General features: G+C 43.3%; 1 protein-coding gene and 1 non-coding gene across 3 annotated transcripts in view; one reads left to right on the plus strand and one right to left on the minus strand.

The window, feature by feature from the left end:
* The window catches only part of LOC116978249 (solute carrier family 22 member 5-like), a 111,478-nt gene that overhangs the window by 27,354 nt on the left and 63,057 nt on the right, over positions 1-21,067 (plus strand). For both annotated transcript variants that reach the window (XM_033029250.1, XM_033029249.1), the window contains exons 3-8: positions 626-780; positions 7,841-8,012; positions 8,583-8,709; positions 12,193-12,293; positions 17,525-17,739; positions 20,324-20,506. In XM_033029250.1, the coding sequence (XP_032885141.1) occupies positions 626-780; positions 7,841-8,012; positions 8,583-8,709; positions 12,193-12,293; positions 17,525-17,739; positions 20,324-20,506 (953 nt within the window). The remainder of the gene's footprint in view (positions 1-625; positions 781-7,840; positions 8,013-8,582; positions 8,710-12,192; positions 12,294-17,524; positions 17,740-20,323; positions 20,507-21,067) is intronic.
* On the minus strand, positions 1,467-1,653 carry LOC116978820. Its single transcript, XR_004413575.1, has one exon. It is a non-coding gene; the product is annotated as a U2 spliceosomal RNA (small nuclear RNA).

Raw genomic sequence — 21,067 nt, forward strand, 5'->3', positions numbered from 1 at the left:
GCGGTGGTCAATGATGTATGAGGACAGACTGATGGACGAGGATGGACCACGTGGAAGTGAGGATGTCACTGCCGATGGATGGAACAAAGGAGAACCCGACGTGGGGGGACCATCGTGAGAAGGGGGAGAACAAAGGGAGACCTGGCACAGGGGTACTTTGTAACTTTATGGGTGTCTATTTGCATACCTTGTGTATGTAAGCAAAGAATTTCACTGTGAAAGTATTCAGTGAGTGGAATAGGCTGATACAATTGGAATGTTTGAAAGGTATTTTGATGGGGACATGGATAGGTAATTAGAGGGAGATGGGCTAATTGCAAGTAAATAGGATTTGGATCAGATAAGAAAGGGTTGGAATGGATGAGTTGGGCTGAAGGGCCAGTGTCTGTGCAATATAACTCCATGACTCTGACTCTCATTCCAAAGTATAAGAGGAACTCAATATGTTGCTATCTGTATGCATGTCCAGTTAATGTAACTGAGGGAAAATATATCCAACAGTTTTGTGAATATACATGTATCTCAACAAATGTGTGATTTAGATTGTGTTTAAATATATGCATATGTTTACATGCATACTTTTGTCAGTGCTGTATATAATTAAAACATTTATTCTGTTTTCCAGGTTTGGGAGGAAAATTGTTTTGTTTGGGACTATGGGGATACAGGTTTTATTTAATCTTCTTATCACATTGTCACCCAGCTGGGAAATCTTCTGCCTGATTAATTTCTTTAAAGGCATTGGTGAGATTTCAAACTATATGACTGCATTTGTGCTTGGTAAGTTTCATTGATCAGTCAATTTCTTAGCTCAGTTTCTACCTTTCATTATTTTGTTGCAATTGGTATAAAACGACATCCCTAAGACTCCAGACCATGGGGGCGCTCCGCTGCAGAGACCATGGGGTAGCATCCACGAAAACAGCCGACTTAATTGCAGAAATGGTCGCATGAGCAGTAGCGCATTGCTACCGAGACGCACAACTCGGCAATAAAGCAGTGGGTTTAAAAGAATTGCTAATGTAATTGTGAGTTTACCTATTACCTAAATCAGGGAGTGCCTGTACAGGATAGCGCATTACCGATATTAACAGCCAGATATGAGTTAGGAAATAATCTTTTGTTTTGAGTGATGTAGTTTGCTTGAATTAGCGCTATGGACAATGTGCCATTTTATGTTTAAGTTTTAGAGACACAGCGTGGAAACAGGCACTTCAGCACCACAAGCCCACGCCAACCAATCATCAAGTTCTATCCAACACACCAAGGACAATTTGCAGAAGCCAATTAACCTACAAACCTGCACGTCTTTGGAATGTGGGTGGAAACCGGAGCAATCAGAGAAAACCCAGGCGGTTATAGGGAGAACGTACAAACTCCATACAGACAGCAGCAATAGTCAGGATTGAACCTGGATCTCTGGCGCTGCAAGGCAGCAGCTCTACTGCTGAGCCATCGTGCCGCTCCTTTTTTAAATCACAGAGGCACTGCAATACCTGGTCGCTGCATGGAGTGGACAGAGCAAGCCCCTATTCCATCTCCCTGTTCTAAAAATCAATTTAATATATGGTTCCTAGAAAATGGATGTATCAGATATTAAACTGATAAGAATAGATACTACACGTAACCTTAGCCAAATGGCCGAGAAGCGATATTTTCAGAATAAATTTCATGCAAGTAAATGCAACCTGCTTCAATTTAACTTCACTGTTAACACTTTAACAGTTGTAACAGCGAAATTAATTTCACTGTACCTTGTTACATGCGGCAAATAAAGTGCCATATCATACCATTCTACAAAAGGCGGCACGATGGCATAGCGGTAGAGCTACTGCCTTTCAGCGTCAGAGACCTGGGTTTGATCTAGACTACGGGTGCATGTCCGTACAGAGTTTGTACGTTCTCCCCATGACCTGTGTGTGTTTTCTGTGAGATCTTCAGTTTCCTCCCATATCCCAAAGACGTACAGGTTTCTAGGCTAATTGGCTTGGTCGAAATGTGAAATTGTCTCTTATGTGCGAAGGGTAGTGTTAGTGTGCGGGGATCGCTTGTCGGTGCGGACTCAGTCGACTGAAGAGCCGGTTTCTGTGCTGTATCTCTAAATTAAAAACTAAACTAAACAAAACTAACTGTGAATGTACAGTCTCATCACAGCAACATATAAATCCTTTAAACTACAGCTCTGTCCTCGAAATCAAGACATCTCTGGAAATATGTTTAAGAAGTGCAAACTACCCAAGCAAAATATGAGGTGCTGCTCCTCCAATTTACGGTGGTCCCCACTCTGGCCATGGAGGAGGCCCAGGACAGAAAGGTCGGATTCGGAATGGGAGGGGGAGTTGAAGTGCTGAGCCACCGGGATATCAGGTTGGTTATTGCGAACCGAGCGGAGGTGTTCACCTGCACTTCCTCCAACCTCATCTATCGCATCCGCTGCTCTAGATGTCAGTTGCTCTACATCGGTGAGACCAAGCGTTGACTTGGCGATCGCTTCGCCCAACACCTTCGCTCGGTTCACAATAACCAACCTGATCTCCCGGTGGCTCAGCACTTCAACTCCCCCTCCTATTCTGAATCCGACCTTTCTGTCCTGGGCCTCCTCCATGGCCATTGTGAGGTCCACTGAAAATTGGAGGAGCAGCACCTCATATGTTGCTTGGGCAGTTCTTACTTTCTCCTCCCCTTCCCAGCTCTCCCTCAGCCCTCTGGCTCCTCTTCTTCCTTTCTTCCTCCCTCCCCCCCCCTCACATCAGTCTGAAGAAGTGTCTCGACTCGAAACGTTGCCTATTTCCTTCGCTCCATAGATGCTGCTTCACCCGCTGAGTTTCTCCAGCACTTTTATCTACATTGCTGGAAATATTTTACTTGGGGTAATTAATTGACATGGGGTAATTGGGGTATTAGCTTTTGCATTTTTGAAGAATAGTCGTTTCTTGGTTATATCAATTACACTTAGAATTTGTCAAAGTTCTGTGAATATTTTCCTTGTTCCGATTGATTTCCATTGCTTTACTGCTTCACCTTTGGTTTCTAATCATTTCTCACTTTGTATAGTGGCCGGGCCTCTGGCACCGGTCCTGTTGCTCAGAAGGGTAAGGAAAAGAAGAGGAGGGCAATTGTAATAGGGGACTCTATAGTCAGGGGGTCGGATAGGCGATTCTGTGGACGCAGACAGGAGACCCGGATGGTAGTTTGCCTCCCTGGTGCGAGGGTCAGGGATGTGTCTGAACGTGTCCAAGAAATCCTGAAATGGGAGGGAGAGGAGCCTGAGGTTGTGGTACATATAGGTACCAACGACATAGGTAAAAAAAGAGAAGAGGTCCTGAAAGAAGAATTTAGGGAGTTAGGTAGAGAGTTAAGGAGAAGGACTGCAAAGGTAACAATCTCAGGATTACTGCCTGTGCCACGCGACAGTGAGAGTAGGAATGGAGCGAGGTGGAGGATAAATGAGTGGATGAGGGACTGGTGTAGTGGGTATGGATTCAAGTTTCTGGATCATTGGGACCTCTTTTGGGGAAGGTGCGACCTGTACAGAAAGGACGGGTTGCACTTGAACTCGAGGGGGACCAATATCCTGGCGGGGAGATTTGCAAAGGCTACTGGGGAGACTTTAAACTAGTATGGTTGGGGGGAGGGACTCAAATTGGGAAAGCTAGCAGTCAGTGTGTGAGGCAGGAGGCAGAGAATGGTAGCACTCTGACCCAAAATGTAGGGGAGAGAGAAGAAAAAGACAATAAACAGAGAATAAGAGAGGATGGGTTTCTTAAATGTGTATATTTTAATGCTAGGAGCATTGTAAGAAAGGTGGATGAACTTAGAGCCTGGATTGACACCTGGAAGTATGATGTTGTGGCGATCAGTGAAACATGGTTGCAGGAGGGCTGTGATTGGAAACTAAATATTCCAGGATTTCGTTGCTTCAGGTGTGATAGAATCGGAGGGGCAAGAGGCGGAGGTGTTGCATTGCTTCTTTGGCAGATAGATTAGAGGGCTCGTCTAGGGAGGCTATTTGGGTGGAACTGAGAAATGGGAAAGGGGTAGCAACACTTATAGGGGTGTATTATAGACCGCCAAATGGGGAGCGAGAATTTGAAGAGCAACTATGTAAGGAGATTGCAGATATTAGTAGTAAGCACAAGGTAGTGATTGTGGGAGATTTCAATTTTCCACACATAGACTGGGAAACACATTCTGTAAATGGGCTGGATGGGTTGGAGTTTGTAAAATGTGTGCAGGATAGTTTTTTGCAGCAATACATAGAAGTACCTACTAGAGAACGGGCGGTGCTGGACCTCCTGTTAGGAAATGAGACGGGTCAGGTGGCAGAGGTATGCGTTGGGGAACAGTTCGGGACCAGTGATCACAATACCATTAGTTTCAATATAATTATGGAGAGGGTCAGAACTGGACCTAGGGTTGAGATTTTTGATTGGAGAAAGGCTAACTTTGAGGAGATGCGAAAGGATTTAAAAGGAGTAAATTGGGACAGTTTGTTTTATGGGAAAGATGTGGAAGAGAAATGGAGGACATTTAAAGGTGAAATTTTAAGAGTACAGAATCTTTATGTCCCTGTTCGGTTGAAAGGAAATAGTAAAAATTGGAAAGAGCCATGGTTTTCAAGGGAAATTGGACACTTGGTTCGGAAAAAGAGAGAGATCTACAATAATTATAGGCAGCATGAAGTAAATGAGGTGCTTGAGGAGTATAAAGAATGTAAAAAGAATCTTAAGAAAGAAATTAGAAAAGCTAAAAGAAGATATGAGGTTGCTTTGGCAAGTAAGGTGAAAGTAAATCCAAAGGGTTTCTACAGCTATATTAATAGCAAAAGGATAACGAGGGATAAAATTGGTCCATTAGAGAGTCAGAGTGGACAGCTATCTGCAGAGCCAAAAGAGATGGGGGAGATATTGAACAATTTATTTTCTTCGGTATTCACCAAGGAGAAGGATATTGAATTATGTGAGGTAAGGGAAACAAGTAGAGTAGCTATGGAAACTATGAGATTCAAAGAAGAGGAAGTACTGACACTTTTGAGAAATATAAAAGTGGATAAGTCTCCAGGTCCGGACAGGATATTCCCTAGGACATTGAGGGAAGTTAGTGTAGAAATAGCAGGGGCTATGACAGAAATATTTCAAATGTCATTAGAAACGGGAATAGTGGCGTACTGCGCATGTTGTTCCATTGTTTAAAAAGGGGTCTAAGAGTAAACCTAGCAATTATAGACCTGTTAGTTTGACATCAATGGTGGGCAAATTAATGGAAAGGATACTTAGAGATAATATATATAAGCATCTGGATAAACAGGGTCTGATTAGGAACAGTCAACATGGATTTGTGCCTGGAAGGTCATGTTTGACTAATCTTCTTGAATTTTTTGAAGAGGTTACTCGAGAAATTGATGAGGGTAAAGCAGTGGATGTTGTATATATGGACTTCAGTAAGGCCTTTGACAAGGTTCCTCACGGAAGGTTGGTTAAGAAGGTTCAATTGTTGGGTATTAATGGTGGAGTAGCAAGATGGATTCAACAGTGGCTGAATGGGAGATGCCAGAGAGTAATGGTGGATGGCTGTTTGTCAGGTTGGAGGCCAGTGACTAGTGGGGTGCCACATGGATCTGTGTTGGGTCCACTGTTGTTTGTCATGTACATCAATGATCTGGATGATGGTGTGGTAAATTGGATTAGTAAGTATGCAGATGATACTAAGATAGGTGGGGTTGTGGATAATGAAGTAGATTTTCAAAGTCTACAGAGAGAATTATGCCAGTTGGAAGAGTAGGCTGAAAGATGGCAGATGGAGTTTAATGCTGATAAGTGTGAGGTGCTACATCTTGGCAGGACAAATCAAAATAGGACGTACATGGTAAATGGTAGCGAATTGAAGAATGCAGGTGAACAATGGGATCTGGGAATAACTGCACAGTTCCCTGAAAGTGGAATCTCATGTAGATAGGGTGGTAAAGAAAGATTTTGGTGTGCTGGCCTTTATAAATCAGAGCATTGAATATAGAAGTTGGGATGTAATGTTAAAATTGTACAAGGCATTGGTGAGGCCAATTCTGGAGTATGGTGTACAATTTTGGTTGCCTAATTATAGGAAGGATGTCAACAAAATAGAGAGAGTACAGAGGAGTTTTACTAGAATGTTGCCTGGGTTTCAGCAACTAAGTTACAGAGAAAGGTTGAACAAGTTAGGGCTTTATTCTTTGGAGCGCAGAAGGTTAAGGGGGGACTTGATAGAGGTCTTTAAAATGATGAGAGGGACAGATGCGTTGAGCGGCTGCCAACAGTTGGCGTGGATAAGCTTTTCCCACTGAGAGTAGGGAAGATTCAAACAAGGGGACATGACTTGAGAATTAAGGGACAGAAGTTTAGGGGTAACATGAGGGGGAACTTCTTTACTTAGAGAGTGGTGGCTATGTGGAATGAGCTTCCAGTGAAGGTGGTGGAGGCAGGTTCGTTTTTATAATTTAAAAATAAATTGGATAGTTATATGGACGGGAAAGGAATGGAGGGTTATGGTCTGAGCGCAGGTATATGGGACTAGGGGAGAATACGTGTTCGGCACGAACTAGAAGGGTCGAGATGGCCTGTTTCCATGCTGTAATTGTTATATGGTATAAATAGGCCAACTTTTAACAACTTTTCTATCAACTGACCAGCACTTCTTTATCCATCAAAATGTAAGCAAATCACTTGGTCTTCTTATCCTAATTTTTAGTTATTTAATCCGCTCATCTAAATGTCTGCCCTATTATTAACCCTATTACCCTTCACTCACTGCTGTTCATAGGTCCTATCCTCTTCATTTCTTCCTTAAGTTCATAAGTTCTAGGAGCAGAATTAGGAAATTCGGTACATCTGCTCCGCCATACAATCATGGTTGATCTATCTTTCTCTCTCAACCCCATTCTTCTGCCTTCTCCCCATAACCCCTGACACCCGTACTAATCAAGAATCTGTCAATCTCCACGTTAAAGGTAATAATAATAATAATGGATGGGATTTATATAGCGCCTTTCTAATACTCAAGGCGCTTTACATCGCATTATTCATTCACTCCTCAGTCACACTCGGTGGTGGTAAGCTACTTCTGTAGCCACAGCTGCCCTGGGGCAGACTGATGGAAGCGTGGCTGCCATTCTGCGCCTACGGCCCCTCCGACCACCACCAATCACTCACACACATTCACACACAGGCAAAGGTGGGTGAAGTGTCTTGCCCAAGGACACAACGACAGTATGCACTCCAAGCGGGATTCGAACCGGCCACCTTCCGGTCGCCAGCCGAACACTTAGCCCATTGTGCCATCTGTCGTCCCATCAAAGGTATGCATTGACTTGGCCTCCAAAGCCATCTGTGGCAATGAATTCCACAGATTCACCATCCTCTGACAAAAGAAATTCGACCTCATCTCCTTTCTAAAAGTATGTCCTTTTATTCTGAGGCTCTGGCCGCTGGTCCTAGACTCAACCACCAGTAGAAACATCCTCTCCACATCCACTCTATCCAGGCCTTTCACTATTTGGTAACTTTCAATGCAGTGTCCCCTCATCCTTCTAAACCCCAGTGAGTACAGGCCCAGTGCCTTCAAACGCTCATCATATGTTAACCCAATCTTTTTTGGGATCATTCACTGACTCAGTGCCGTTATTTGTAGCTCCTGTCCTTGTCTCTTCTTTCTTAATTAAGTTATAACACTTCAAGCTTTACATGGCTTGGTTTATGGTTAAGCAGGTAGTGTGATGTTGGCAATATTTAGTTAAACATTAGAATAGAGTGACAGTGAATGAAAATGAACTCATGAATCACTCAATCTTGTTATACTCTTCTTGCAGGATCTGAACTTCTACAGAAATCCATTCGGGTTACATACTCTACGCTTGGAATTGGCTTTTTTTATGCCGTGGGTTACATGTTGCTGCCTTTTGTTGCCTATTTCATGAGAGGATGGAGAATGTTGATATTGATCCTGAGCCTGATCAGTTTGCTGTACATTCCTTTGTGGTGGTATGTAGACCCTTCAACACATTCAATCAGTAAGTAATGACCTTCCAATGCTAGTGTCACTGGGATTCATTTTGACCAAGATGACCAAACTAAAACCCAGTCTGAACGAGGGCCCTGACCTGAAACATCACCTATCCCTTCTCTCCAGAGATGCTGCATAACCCGCTGAGTTCAATTTAGTTTAGAAATACAGCATGGAAACAGGCCCTTCGGCCCACCGAGTCTACAATGTCCAGCGATCCTCATACACTTAGCACTATCCTACACACTAAGGACAATTTATAATTCTTACCAAACAATTAACCTACGAATCTGTATTGCTCGCAACTTCCCACCGCATGATTACAATTGAGCCATTCACAGTGTATAGATACACAATAAAGGGAATGATGTGAATAGCGTTTAGTGCAAGATAAAGTCCAGTAAAGTTTGATTAAAGATAGTCCGAGGTTCTCCAGTGTGGTAGATAGTAGCTCAGGACTGCTCTCTAGTCGTTGGTCGGATGGTTAGTAATTTCACGTCCTTTGATGCTTCAATGATCTTGCTACAGAATACCTTGTTTAATTCTAGGTTTATTCCTGAATCTCCACGCTGGCTACTGTCCAAGGGAAGGGTAAAGGAAGCTGAATCAATAATTCGATTCATGGCAAAGAAAAATGGAATCACTCCACCAGCAGTACTTTTCACTGACGATGAGGTATTGGGGCAAGACCATTTATTTCATTGCTACCTGGTTGTTCAGTTCTTTAACACAGAGCTCAGTTATTTTCATATATCTTTTATTCAGAAGGTGATTACTTCTTGATATTGAGCATTCTCTATCTTTCAGTCTGAATAAGGGTTCCTATCCGAAATGTCACAATTTCAAGGGAGAGTTAGATTTAGCTCGTAAGGCTAAAGGAATCAAGGGATTATGGGGAAAAAGCCAGAACGAGGTACTGATTTTAGATCATCAGCCATGATCATATTGAATGGCGGTGCTGGCTCGAAGAGCTGAATGGCCTACTCCTGCACCTATTTTTCTATGTTTCTATGTCACCTATTCATATTCTCCAGAGATGCTGTCTGACCCATTGAGTTTACGCCAGCGTTTTGTGTCTATCTTTGATGTAAACCAACATCTGCAGTTCCTTCCGACACAACGCCTTGATATTGTTTGGTCTCGCAAGTTGGTCCCACTTAATCCACTTGTGTTAAGATGGATAAGTCTTCACCAAGCTAATCAATCATTAATACTTTAATAATGTAAACCTGACTCCACCCTAAAACGAATGGACATACATTTTTGACCCAACTTCACTGCAGAAAAATTAGGCATGAATATCCTGACAAATATGCTGCTGTATTATATCAACTGCACACATAGGAGATCAACATGGACTGTGTGTCGTAACTTCTCATTGGATAAAATTAGTTTTGAATCTTTTTCGTTTGTAGTAATTTGGAGATGAGATCACATTTGCCATATTCCATCAATAGATAGTTTTATACTCAATAGACAATAGGTGCAGGAGTAGGTCCGTCAGCCCTTCAAACGAGCACCGCCATGCACTGTGATCATGGCTGATCATCCACAATCAGTACCCCGTTGCTGCCTTCTCTCCATATCCCTTGACTCCGCTATCTTTAAGAGCTCTATCTAACTCTCTCTTGAAAGCATCCAGAGAATTGGCCTCTACTGCCTTCTGAGGCAGAGAATTCCACAGATTCACAACTCTCTGGGTGAAAAGGTTTTTCCCCATCTCCCGTTCTAAATGGCCTATCTCTTATTCTTAAACTGCGGCCCCTGGTTCTGGACTCCCCCAACATCAGGAACAGGTTTCCTGCCTCTAGCGTGTCCAATGCCTTAATAATCTTATATGTTTCAATAAGTTCCCCATTCATCCTAAATTACAATGTATACAAGCCCAGTCGATCCATTCTTTCAACATATGACAGTCCCGCCATCCCGGGAATTAACCTTGTGAACCTACGCTGCACTACCTTAATAACAAGAATGTCTTTCCTCAAATTTGGAGACCAAAACTGCACACAATACTCCAGGTGTGGTCTCACTGGGGCCCTGTATAACTGCAGAAGGACCTCTTTGCTCCTATATTCATCTCCTCTTGTTATGAAGGCCAACAAACTATTATCTTTCTGTTGTTTATGTTTATTATTGTCACATGTAAGGAGATACAGTGAAAAGTTTCGGTTTGGATACAATCCAATCAAGTCAGATAATGCTATCCATAAATACACTCAAAAACCAAACTCAAGCACAATAGTAGAGCAAAGGGAAAGATACGGAATGCAGAATGTGCTGTAGTTCTCAGCATTATAGATATCGATTACATAGGTTTACTCAGATCACGAGCAAGATTGTTCCACTTATTCTCTCTCTGATTCTTGCCATTTTCCCCATGGGCTTTATCCTATGAACCTTTATTAGTGGTAAACAGCTCTATCTTATAGAAACTTACAAAATTCTTAAGGGGTTGGACAGGCTAGATGCAGGAAGATTATTCCCGATGTTGGGGAAGTCCAGAACAAGGGATCACAGTTTAAGGATAAGGGGGAAGTCTTTTAGGACTGAGATTAGAAAATCATTTTTTACACAGTGGTGAATCTGTGGAATTCTCTGCCACAGAAGGTAGTTGGGGCCAGTTCATTGGCTATATTTAAGAGGGAGTTAGATGTGGCCCTTATGGCTAAAGGGATCAGGGGTTATGGAGAGAAGGCAGGTACAGGATACTGAGTTGGATGATCAGCCATGATCATAGTGAATGGTGGTGCAGGCTCGAAGGGCCGAATGGCCTACTCCTGCACCTATGTTCAATGTTTCTATGTTTCTATTGCTTGTAGTATTGAGAAAGGAAAAGTATTGAGTTTTTGAGTTTAGTTTATACTTTGGAGATAGAGCATGGAAACAGACCCTTCGGCACACCGAGTCCACATCAACCAGTGATCACCCCTGTACACTAGCACTATCCTACACACCAGGATACAGAATCCAATTAACCTGCAATCCTGTGCGTCTTTGGAGTGTGGAAGGAAACTGGAGCACCCAGAGACAACCAATGCGGTCACAGGGACAACGTACAAACTCCGTACAAACAGCGCCCATAATCAGGATTAAACCCGGGTCTCTGGCACTGTAAGGCAGCAACTCTACTGCTGCGCCACCATGCCGCCCATCCCTTGTGTGATACACAAATATCACAATCTAGAAATGACTGGATGTAAGAATTTATCTTCACAAAGGTTAACCAATACTGGAGAGCAGATCCTCTACTGAAACAGTCATTTGTTAAAAAATCTCCAGAGATCCATGTTCTCCCGAGATGCTGCCTGATCCACTGAATTACTCCAGCACTTTGTGTCTTTTCTGCTAACCAGCATCTACAGTTCCTTGTATCCACATGTGTTAAAAGCTGTCTATTTTACAAAAATTATAATTAAATTTACGAGCAGCATTTATGGAGTTTGCACTGTTAATCAAGATTCAGGTTTTGGATCTGTCCAGAATCTATTTTTAATTTAACTGTGGGAGAATATTCAGGGTATTTTTATAAAGCCACAAAATTCGAATTTCAATTTCAATTTCTACTAGGCGGCATTTGCTAGCAGTTTGGGGAAGATGCACAATGCTGAGATTTAGGAGGTGGTGCCAAGTTTTGTGCAACATTGCTCGATCCTCTGTATACAAGCTGTATATAGAGCTGTATACAATGGTATATAAGCTGTATATAAGGTGTATACAAGACCAAAGGAGCTCAGCATGGGGAAACCACCGTGAGGGTGGGGGGGGGGGGGGGGGGGGGGGGGGGGGGGGGTGAACAAAGGAGGAACTGTCGTGGGATACTTTGTAACTGTCGGCGCCCTTCATGTGGCGACTATTCGCATACCTTGGCTGTGCAAAACAAAGATAATCACTGTGTGTTGTCACATGTGACAATAAAGTAGCATTCATTATTCACTCATTCACTCATTCATTCATTCATTCATTCATTCATTCATTCATTCATTCATTCATTCATTCATTCATAAGCTCACAGAATAAACTGTGAATAATCCGCTTCTGGATCATCCTTTTTATTTTATCATATCCCATGCCCAATATGAATCAGGAGATGTGGATAATAATATTGACACTCTCTGCAGAGCCGATACAATGTTGAACCCTCTCTTTTTCTTCCAGCTTGAACATATACAGAACAAACAAGTAAAATCTGTTCCAGTTATTCAATTGATAAAAACCTCTCGTATTCGCGCCATCACAATGATTAACTTAGTCGTGTGGTAAGTATCAGATTCAACATACTCAGATACATTTATCAATAGTTGATTTAAAGCACTTTGTGAGGAATGCATTCTACAACTGCTTTAATCTCTACATATTTTCCACACATCAGATTTGAATTGTTTAGTTTAGTTTAGAGATAGAACATGGAAACAGGCCCTTCAGCCCACCAAGTTCAGGCCAACCTCCGATCACCCGTTCACATTAGTTCTACGTTTTCTCCCTTTCTCATCCACTCCCTACATACTAGGAGCAATTTACAGAGGCCAATTCACCTATAAATCTGCATGTCTTTGGAATATGGAGGAAATCCGGAGGAACCCCAGGCAGTCCCAGGGAAAACATGCAAACTTCACACTGACAACACCCGAGTATGGCACAGTGGTGCAGCGGTAGAGTCGCTGCCTTACAGCACCAGAGACCCTGGTTCGATCCTGACTATGGGTTTTGAGTTTGAGTTTAGTTTATTGTCACGTGTACCGAGGCACAGTGAAAAGCTTTTGATGCATGCTAACCTGTCAGTGTAAGGACAATACACGAGTTTGCACATTCTCCCTGTGACCACGTGGGTTTTCTCCGGGTGCTCCAGTTCCTTCCCACACTCAAAAAACGTATGGGTTTGTAAGTTAATTAGCGTTGGTAAAATTATAAATTGTCCCTAAATATTATAAATCATAAATTATAAATCAGTCTGAAGAAGGGTCTTGACCCGAAACGTCGCCCATTCCTTCTCTCCAGAGATGCTTCCTCACCCACTGAGTTACTCCAGCATTTTGTGTCTACCTTCGATTTAAACCAGCATCTGCAGTTCTTTCTTTCATAAATTGTCCCTAGTGTGTAGGATAGTGCTAGTGTACGGGGTGATTGCTGGTCGGTGCGGGTTCGGTGGGCCAAAGGGCCTATTTCCATGCTGATCTCTAAAGTAAAGAGATAACCATATAACCATATAACAATTACAGCACGGAAACAGGCCAACTCGGCCCTTCTAGTCCGTGCCGAACACTTATTTCCCCCTAGTCCCATCTACCTGCACTCAGATCTGGAACAAACGCTGGTCTCCGGCGCTGTGAATCAGCAGCTCGACCGGCTGCGCCACTGTGCCGCTTATAGTGATGTATAATTTTGCTGAAATGAGTTATTTCTGATATTTGCTCTCTGAGTGAGCAAATTATTTGGGAATTACTCACCCAAAGGACTCAGGCGGTACTGAGGGCCTTGTGGTAATGACATGGTTGAAGAAACTCAAATGTGAAATTAGGTGCCTCAGATAAATGTCAAAAAACTAAGATCATTGTCCCCTTTGATCTGTGAAAATCAGCAGAGCATCATTCATTGTATAGCAATTAGAATATAAATATTCTTAGTAAAATACGTGGCACATACATTGATAAAAGTAAAATTATTCATTGCTCACCTCAACCAGATCTGTTGCAAAATAAAATATAACCTGATATTTAATCTTTCAACTATGCACTTATTATTTATACTAGACTTTAGACTTCATTAGTGATAGGAGCAGAATCAGGCCATTTGGCCCATCAAGTCCACCATTCAATCGGTATTCTGAGACTATGACATGTGGTCCTAGACTCTCCCATTAGTGGAAACATCTTCTCCACAACCACTCTATCCAGGCCTTTCACTATTTAGCTTTTAGAGATACAGTGCGGAAACATGCCCTTCGGCCCACCAAATCCACACCGATCAGTGATCACCCCGTGTACTAGCACTATCCTACACACTAGGGACAATTTTACAATTTACCAAATCCATTAGCCTACAAACCTGTATGTTTTTTAAATGTGGGAGGAAACTGGAGCATCCGGAGAAAGCCTATGCAGTCGCAGGGAGAATGTACAAACTCCATACAGACAGGACCCACAGTTAGGATTGAACTCAGGTCTCTGGCGCTGTAAGGCAGCAACTCTACTGCTGCACTACTGTGCTGCCCCAAAATTGTGCTTTGAAGCTACACTCTGCCCGGAAGTCTTTATTGAATACCATGCATTCAGTATAGGGGAGTGGATATTGCTGGCACGTCTAGCATTGATTGCCACTGAGAAGGTGAAGGTGAGCCAAATACTTGCATATCACAATCCTTCTGGGAATGTGCACCTGGAATGCCGTGGGGTATGGAGTGACAGGATATAGACACAGCAATAAATGGCTAAATGTGTAGTTGTAGCTGTTTCACTTAGTGGGGAGGTGCCGATAGTGACCAAGATAAGTAACAGCTGCCTGAGGATATGCTGTTTGATAGAAGATCTGAAACGACACCTTAGGAGTTCAGAGATGCAGCATGGGAACAGGCCCTTCGGCCCACTGAGTCCAGGCTCAAAGTCAAAGTCAAAGGCTGACCATTGATCACCAATTCCCACTAGTTCTGTTGGCCTGCTTTCTCGATAAATCTCTCCGGCATTGGAATGGAGTCCCTACAGGAAGCAGATGGGAGTATAGTAAGGTTTAAAGATACAGTGCGGAAACTGGCCAATCAGCCCACTGAGTCCATGCCGACCTATAATAATCCCCACACATTAACGCTATCCTACACACACTAGGCACAATTTACAATTTTACAGAAGACGGTCAACCTACAAACCTGTACGTCTTTCGAATGGGGAAAGAAAATGGAGCACTCGGAGAAAACCTACGCAGGTCACGGGGAGAACGTACAAACTCCGTACAGGCAGCAACCGTAGTCAGGATCGAACCCGGGTCTCTGGTGCTGTAATGGGGCTTTTTCACGGGGCGAGTTGACGCAAGATGTCACCAGAGTGAAGTGGTCGTGGTCCAGCACGAGTCTCGCACGATATAACGGGGGGCAGATAAAGAGTTCCCACGGTACTCGGCATTTCTGTTATTTGTGCGAGTGACTTGTCCGTCTCCCGAGCTTTCGCGTTAAATCTTGAATGAACATCGTGAACTACACGTGACACAAATGATGTAACTTTTTTTTTCACACACTATAAATATCCTCCATTGGTTGAATTGGCTCATTTGGAGACATGTTTTACTGTGTATGTGGGAGACACAGACAGGGCCGGTGCTAGGAATTGCGGGGCCCAATTAGAAAATTGATGGCGGGGCCCCTACTCTAGAAAAGTAAAAATTTATGTATGTTTATATTTCGTGTAGTATGCTCGTCTTTAACCAAAAAAAACATTAAATGCTTGATATACTAAAATTTTGAAAAACTATATGAAAGTGTCACACATCTAATAAAATGAGCGGCACTTTGAAAGATTGAATGTGTGTGTGTGTGTGTGTGTTTATGAGTGTATGCGATTGTGTCTCTGTGTCTGTGGGAGATACAGATGGACTGAGCACAGTACCTCGGTCTTACTGTGTGTGGGAGAGGGGGAGAAAGAGACGTACACTCACAGAGGCAGAGTCTCTCAGCCTGTGTAAGAGGGAGGGAGAGAGAGAGAGGGGCACACACAAGGTGGATGTGAAATCTCACCTGCCTGTTTCAGTGACAGACACCCGCCGCCAGTAAATGAAGACACCCCCATCTGTCTCCCCCTCCTCTCCCTCGACTCCCCCACCTTTCCCTCCCAACTCCAGTCCCGTCCCGACCCCCTGGGAAACTGAATAGAGCAACAATATAGATATAGAAACTGAAACAATATAGAAACTGAATAGCGCAACATGGCAAAAACATCTCTGACACGCTTTACCCACTTTCTTTGAGATTTTCTGGGAGCCATCTCTGCAAGTGTTCCTGTTAAAAAGATTATCCAACAATGACAATTAGGTGGGACGTCCTCGAAGGACACATACTCACCTTCTGTCCCCTCTGTCCAGCTTCCGGGTTTACCATTCGCAGGAGTTCCCACGCGCTATATCTCTAAAATCTGAAGTTAGGTAATGTCTAAAGGAACTGCAGACGCTGGTTAATGCTGGTTAATACGCACAGAAGGACACAAAATGTTGGTGTAACTCATTAGGTAAGTCAGATCTGGGAAGAAAAACATAAAAAGCTGGAGTAAGTCAGCGGGTCAGGCAGCATCTCTGGAGAAAAAGAATAGGTGACGATTCGAATCGGAGCCCTTCTTCAGACAGCCTAATCGGAATTGAGTCTGAAGATGTGTCTCGTCCCGAAACATCAGCTTTTTTTCTCCAGAGATGCTGCTTGACTCGCTGAGTTACTCCAGCTTTTTGTGTCTGTCTTCGGTTTAAACCAGCATGTGCAGTTCATTCCTTATACGGGTCTCTGTACAACATTGATTGGTAGCGTTCCGGACCCCTGGACCCGAGGACTCCGACCTGTATCTCTCAAAGAAGTACATGTGAAAAATTTCTCACGGACCATAAAAATGCGTAACCTTTCAGTAAAGTCCCTTTTAAAGTCCCTTTTAAAGATTATAGTTATTTTCTTGAATCTCATTAACATAACTCATGAATAAGTTGATGTCCATATGCGGATGCAAATCTTTATTTTTATTTATTTTTTAAATTCAATCCCACAGAAGATAATTTTTACTCACCTTCTGTCCCCTCTGTCCAGCTTCCGGGTTCACCGTTCGCAGGAGTTCCCACGGTACCCGCAAGAGTTATTACGGATATCGCACTGGCCACTACGTTCATATAATGTTGCAATACTCAACCACAAGTGTACAAGTCAATCTTGGAGAAATTCAAACTTTCTTGAATTTTCTCCCGAGTGACCAAGTTACACGATTACCTGCCGTTAGCGCTACGGTGGTCCACGGTGGTCCACGAATGCCGTACTGTTATCGCACGAGGTTCCCACGATGTTAAACTCCGGTTAACTCTTGCGTCAAGTCGCCCCGTGAAAAGGCCGCTTAAGGCAGCAACTCTACCGCTGCGCCACCATGCCACAGGGGGTGCATTTTAATACAATTTATTTCACTGAGCAATTTCAGATGTTTTTATTGACATTAACAAATGTGACTAAATCACATTGTTATGGCAAATGCCATATGTGAACAGCAATTGAATCAAGGGCGTTCACGTCGATCGCGGCCCTATCTCCACTAATCTTTCCACCACCACGCACAAGAAGCACAAGAAGCGCATGACAGACACCATTGTATGCAGATGCCGAGAAGTGTGTTCAACTGCTAATCTTGTGTGTGGACTCCACAAGAAGAAGCAGCAATTGTGAACAGCATGAAATCAAATGGAAGAGAAAATCCAAGAAATGAAATTGGGAGAATATTATAAACAAAAGTGTTTTACATGATGTCATTTGCCTTTTATTTTGCAGGATGATTCTTGCAATTGGATACTATGGTCTGTCTCTGAACGTACCAAATCTCCATGGCAATGACTATCTGAATTGTTTCCTCTTTGGTGCCATTGAGATTCCGGCCAATATCGCAGCCTGGCTTCTCCTCCGGAAATTTCCGCGCAAGCTCAGCCTTTCAGGCATTCTTGCTCTAAGTGGAGGTGTTCTGCTCTTCATGAACCTCATACCATCAAGTAAGTTTTACACAGCTGGGTGGCATGGTGATGAAGCGGTAGAGTTCCTTCCTTACAGCACCAGAGACCCCAGTTTGAACCTGACCTCAGGTGCTGTCTGTATGGAGTTTGTGCGTTATCCTCCTGACCCACGGTTTCCTCCCACACTCCAAAGATGTACAAGTTTGTAGGTTAATTGGCTTCTGTAAATTGTAACTTGTCCCTAGTGTGTAGGGTAGTGCTAGTGTATGAGGTGATCGCTGGTCGGCGCAGACTCGATGGGCCGAAGGGCCTGTTTCCACACTGTATCTCTAAAGTCTAAATTAAAGAGAGATACCTGTGCGACGCACATGTGTCAGGAACTCTTAAAATCATCCACATTCTTTTCCACAACAACTTTCACCGGCTTTAATCATGTTCTGACACGGTGAACCGCCCGAAAAAAAGTCATTCCATTTTAAGGAGTCTTCTGAAAATCTAAATAGGCCACTTGTCAAATCTACTTAAAGATATTCAATGTGCCATAAGGTCATGTCATAGGAGCAGATTTAGGCCATTCGGCCCATCAAGTCTACTCCACCATTCAATTATGGCTGATCTATCTTTCCATCTCAACCCCATTCTTCTGCCTTCTCCCCATAACCTTTGACACACTTACTAATCAAGAATCTGCCATTCTCTGCTTAAAAATAACCAATGATGGGCTCCACAGCCGCCTGTGGCAATGAATTCCACAGATTCCTCCCCATTTCCTTTCTAAAGGTACGTCCTTTTATTCTGAGATCAGTTGGATCAGTCAAATGTAATATCCAATTCATAAATCCATGCTATAGATTCCAGCAAATGAGTACAAGCAAAAATAAAAATGCAAATGTTGAAATTTGCTATTAAATTGGAAAATGCTGGAAGCACTCTGCAGGTCTATCAGCATTGGTGAAGTGTAAAACCGAGTGCAGCATTCAAGTCAATGATTCCTCATTTTGTCTCTCCCCTCTCTTTCCTAAATAGTGGGGTCATCTTTACTATACTTTACTATAGTTTAAAGGGATCATTCCACAGTGTGTGAGAAAACCGGAGCACCCGGAGAAAACCCACGCAAGTCACGGGGAGAGGGAACAAACTCTGTACAACCTGACCTCAGGTCTCCGGCGCTCTAAGGTCGCAACTCCACCGCTGCGCCACCGTGCTGTTTTGTAAATCTTCATCAGATCCCCCTCAGGCTTCTGGTTTTTCTTCATACTGAAATGCTCCATCTTAGGCAACATCCCAGTAAACGTCCTCTCCCCATCTCTGGTGTAATCAAAGCTTTCTTATTATGTAGCAAGCACTATTATACATGGTACTGCAGTTTTGACCTAAGCACTGCAAGATAACCTCCCTTTTCTATTATTCTATGTCCCCTCAACTCATTGCTTCACTTTTGAACAACTCTCCTGTTTTTGACGTAGACCTTGGTTTAGTTTAGAGATACAGCATGGAAACAGGCCCTTCGGCCCTCCTGGGTCTGCACCGACCAGCGATCAGCCCACGCACTAATACTACCCTACACACACTAGGGACAATTCACAATTTTATCAAAGCCAATTAACCTACACGCCTGTACGTCTATGGAGTGAGGAAGGAAACCGGAGCTCCCGGAGAAAACCCATGCAGGACACAAGGAGAACGTACAAACTCCATACAGACAGCACCCGTAGTCAGGATCGAACCCAGGTCTTTGGCACTGTAAAGCAGTAACTCTACCGCTGTGTCTTTGTAAGTAACTGCTCTCTGCTTCTGTTAGATTTTGTCATACAATTTTGTCATCGGCCTTCATCCAATTCAGGACCTTAACTTTTGTATCATCCCTGTCCCGTTCCATAACTACCTTGAAACTTACTCGGTACTGGTTGTCCTCTCCAAAATCCTCCATATTTCTCTCGTTACTTGGTGCCATAGTAATTTGAGTCGTTGTGCTTATTGCTGTATAAAAATTGACCTGCTGCTGTTTAGTGCCCTTCCCATTAGCTGATATATTTAACAACAACTTTGGAAATATACTTCATAAAGAAGTATCTTCAATGCAGTATTTCGGTCAACAGAAACTTTTATCCAGCGCTTTTTACTCTTTCCATTATTCATGATGATGAAGACAGGACACAAGACTTTCCCAATGTTTATTCCTTGGAACTAACATGTATGGGGGGGAAGTTAACCTATGTGCTAAGTATGTGACAAATCTACACAACTAGTAGCTTGAAGACGGTGGCGCAGCTATACAGTTGCTGCCTTACAGCGCCAGGGACCTAGGTTCGATCCTGACTACGGGTACTATCTATATGGAGTTTGTACGTTCTCCCCGTGACCTGTGTGGGTTTTTTCCGGTCGTTTTTTCCGGTTTCCTCCCACACTCCAGAGACGTACAGGTTTGTAGGTTAATTGGCTTCCATAAAATTGTAGATAGTCCCTAGTGTGTAGGATAGTGCTAGTGTGTGGGGATCGCTGGTCAGCGCGGACTTGGTGGGCTGAAGGGCCCGTTTCCACGCTGTATCTCTAAACTAAACTAAACTAAACTAAAAAGACCAAAGTATCTTACCTGATACACTGCTATTTCTGTTTTTTCTAGGTCTCTTGGTACTTTCTACAGCGCTGGTATTAATTGGAAAATTGGGAAACACATGCGCCTTCTCCATCGCTTTTGTCTACACCTCCGAACTGTATCCAACCCCAATGAGAAACACAGGAATTGGAGTGAGCTCAATGGCTTCCAGAGCTGGCAGCATTATTTCTCCTTATGTTGCTATGCTCGGTAAGGTGACAATTACATTTCTTTCTACTCGTAGAATATAAGGATTATTGACACTATCCCAACCGAGGTCACAGGTAGATAGGGTGGTAAAGAAGGCTTCAGGTATTTGGCCTTCATCAGTCAGGGTATTGTATAGAAGTTGGGGCATTGGTACACCCTTCCTTACCAAGAAGAGTCATGGAGTCATACAGCGTGGAAACAGGCCCTTCGGCCCAACTTGTCCAACATGTCCCAGCTGCACTAGTCCCACCTACATTTGGCCTATATCCCTCCAAATCTGTACCTGTCTAACTGTTTCTTAAACGTTCAATAGTCCCTGCCTCAACTACTTCCTCTGGCAGCTCGTTCCACCCTTTGCCCCTCAGATTCTTATTATATCTTTTCCCCTTCACCTTGAACGTATATGTCATCTGGTCCTCGATTCCCCTACCTTGAACAAGAGACTGTGTGCATCCACCTGATTTATTCCTCTCATGATTTTATGCACCTCTATAAGATCACCCTTCATCCTCCTGCGCTCCAAGGAATAGAGTCCCAGCCTACATAACCTCTTCCTATAGC

Source organism: Amblyraja radiata, chromosome 11 (genome assembly GCF_010909765.2).
Source record: "Amblyraja radiata isolate CabotCenter1 chromosome 11, sAmbRad1.1.pri, whole genome shotgun sequence".
Lineage (NCBI taxonomy): Eukaryota > Metazoa > Chordata > Chondrichthyes > Rajiformes > Rajidae > Amblyraja > Amblyraja radiata.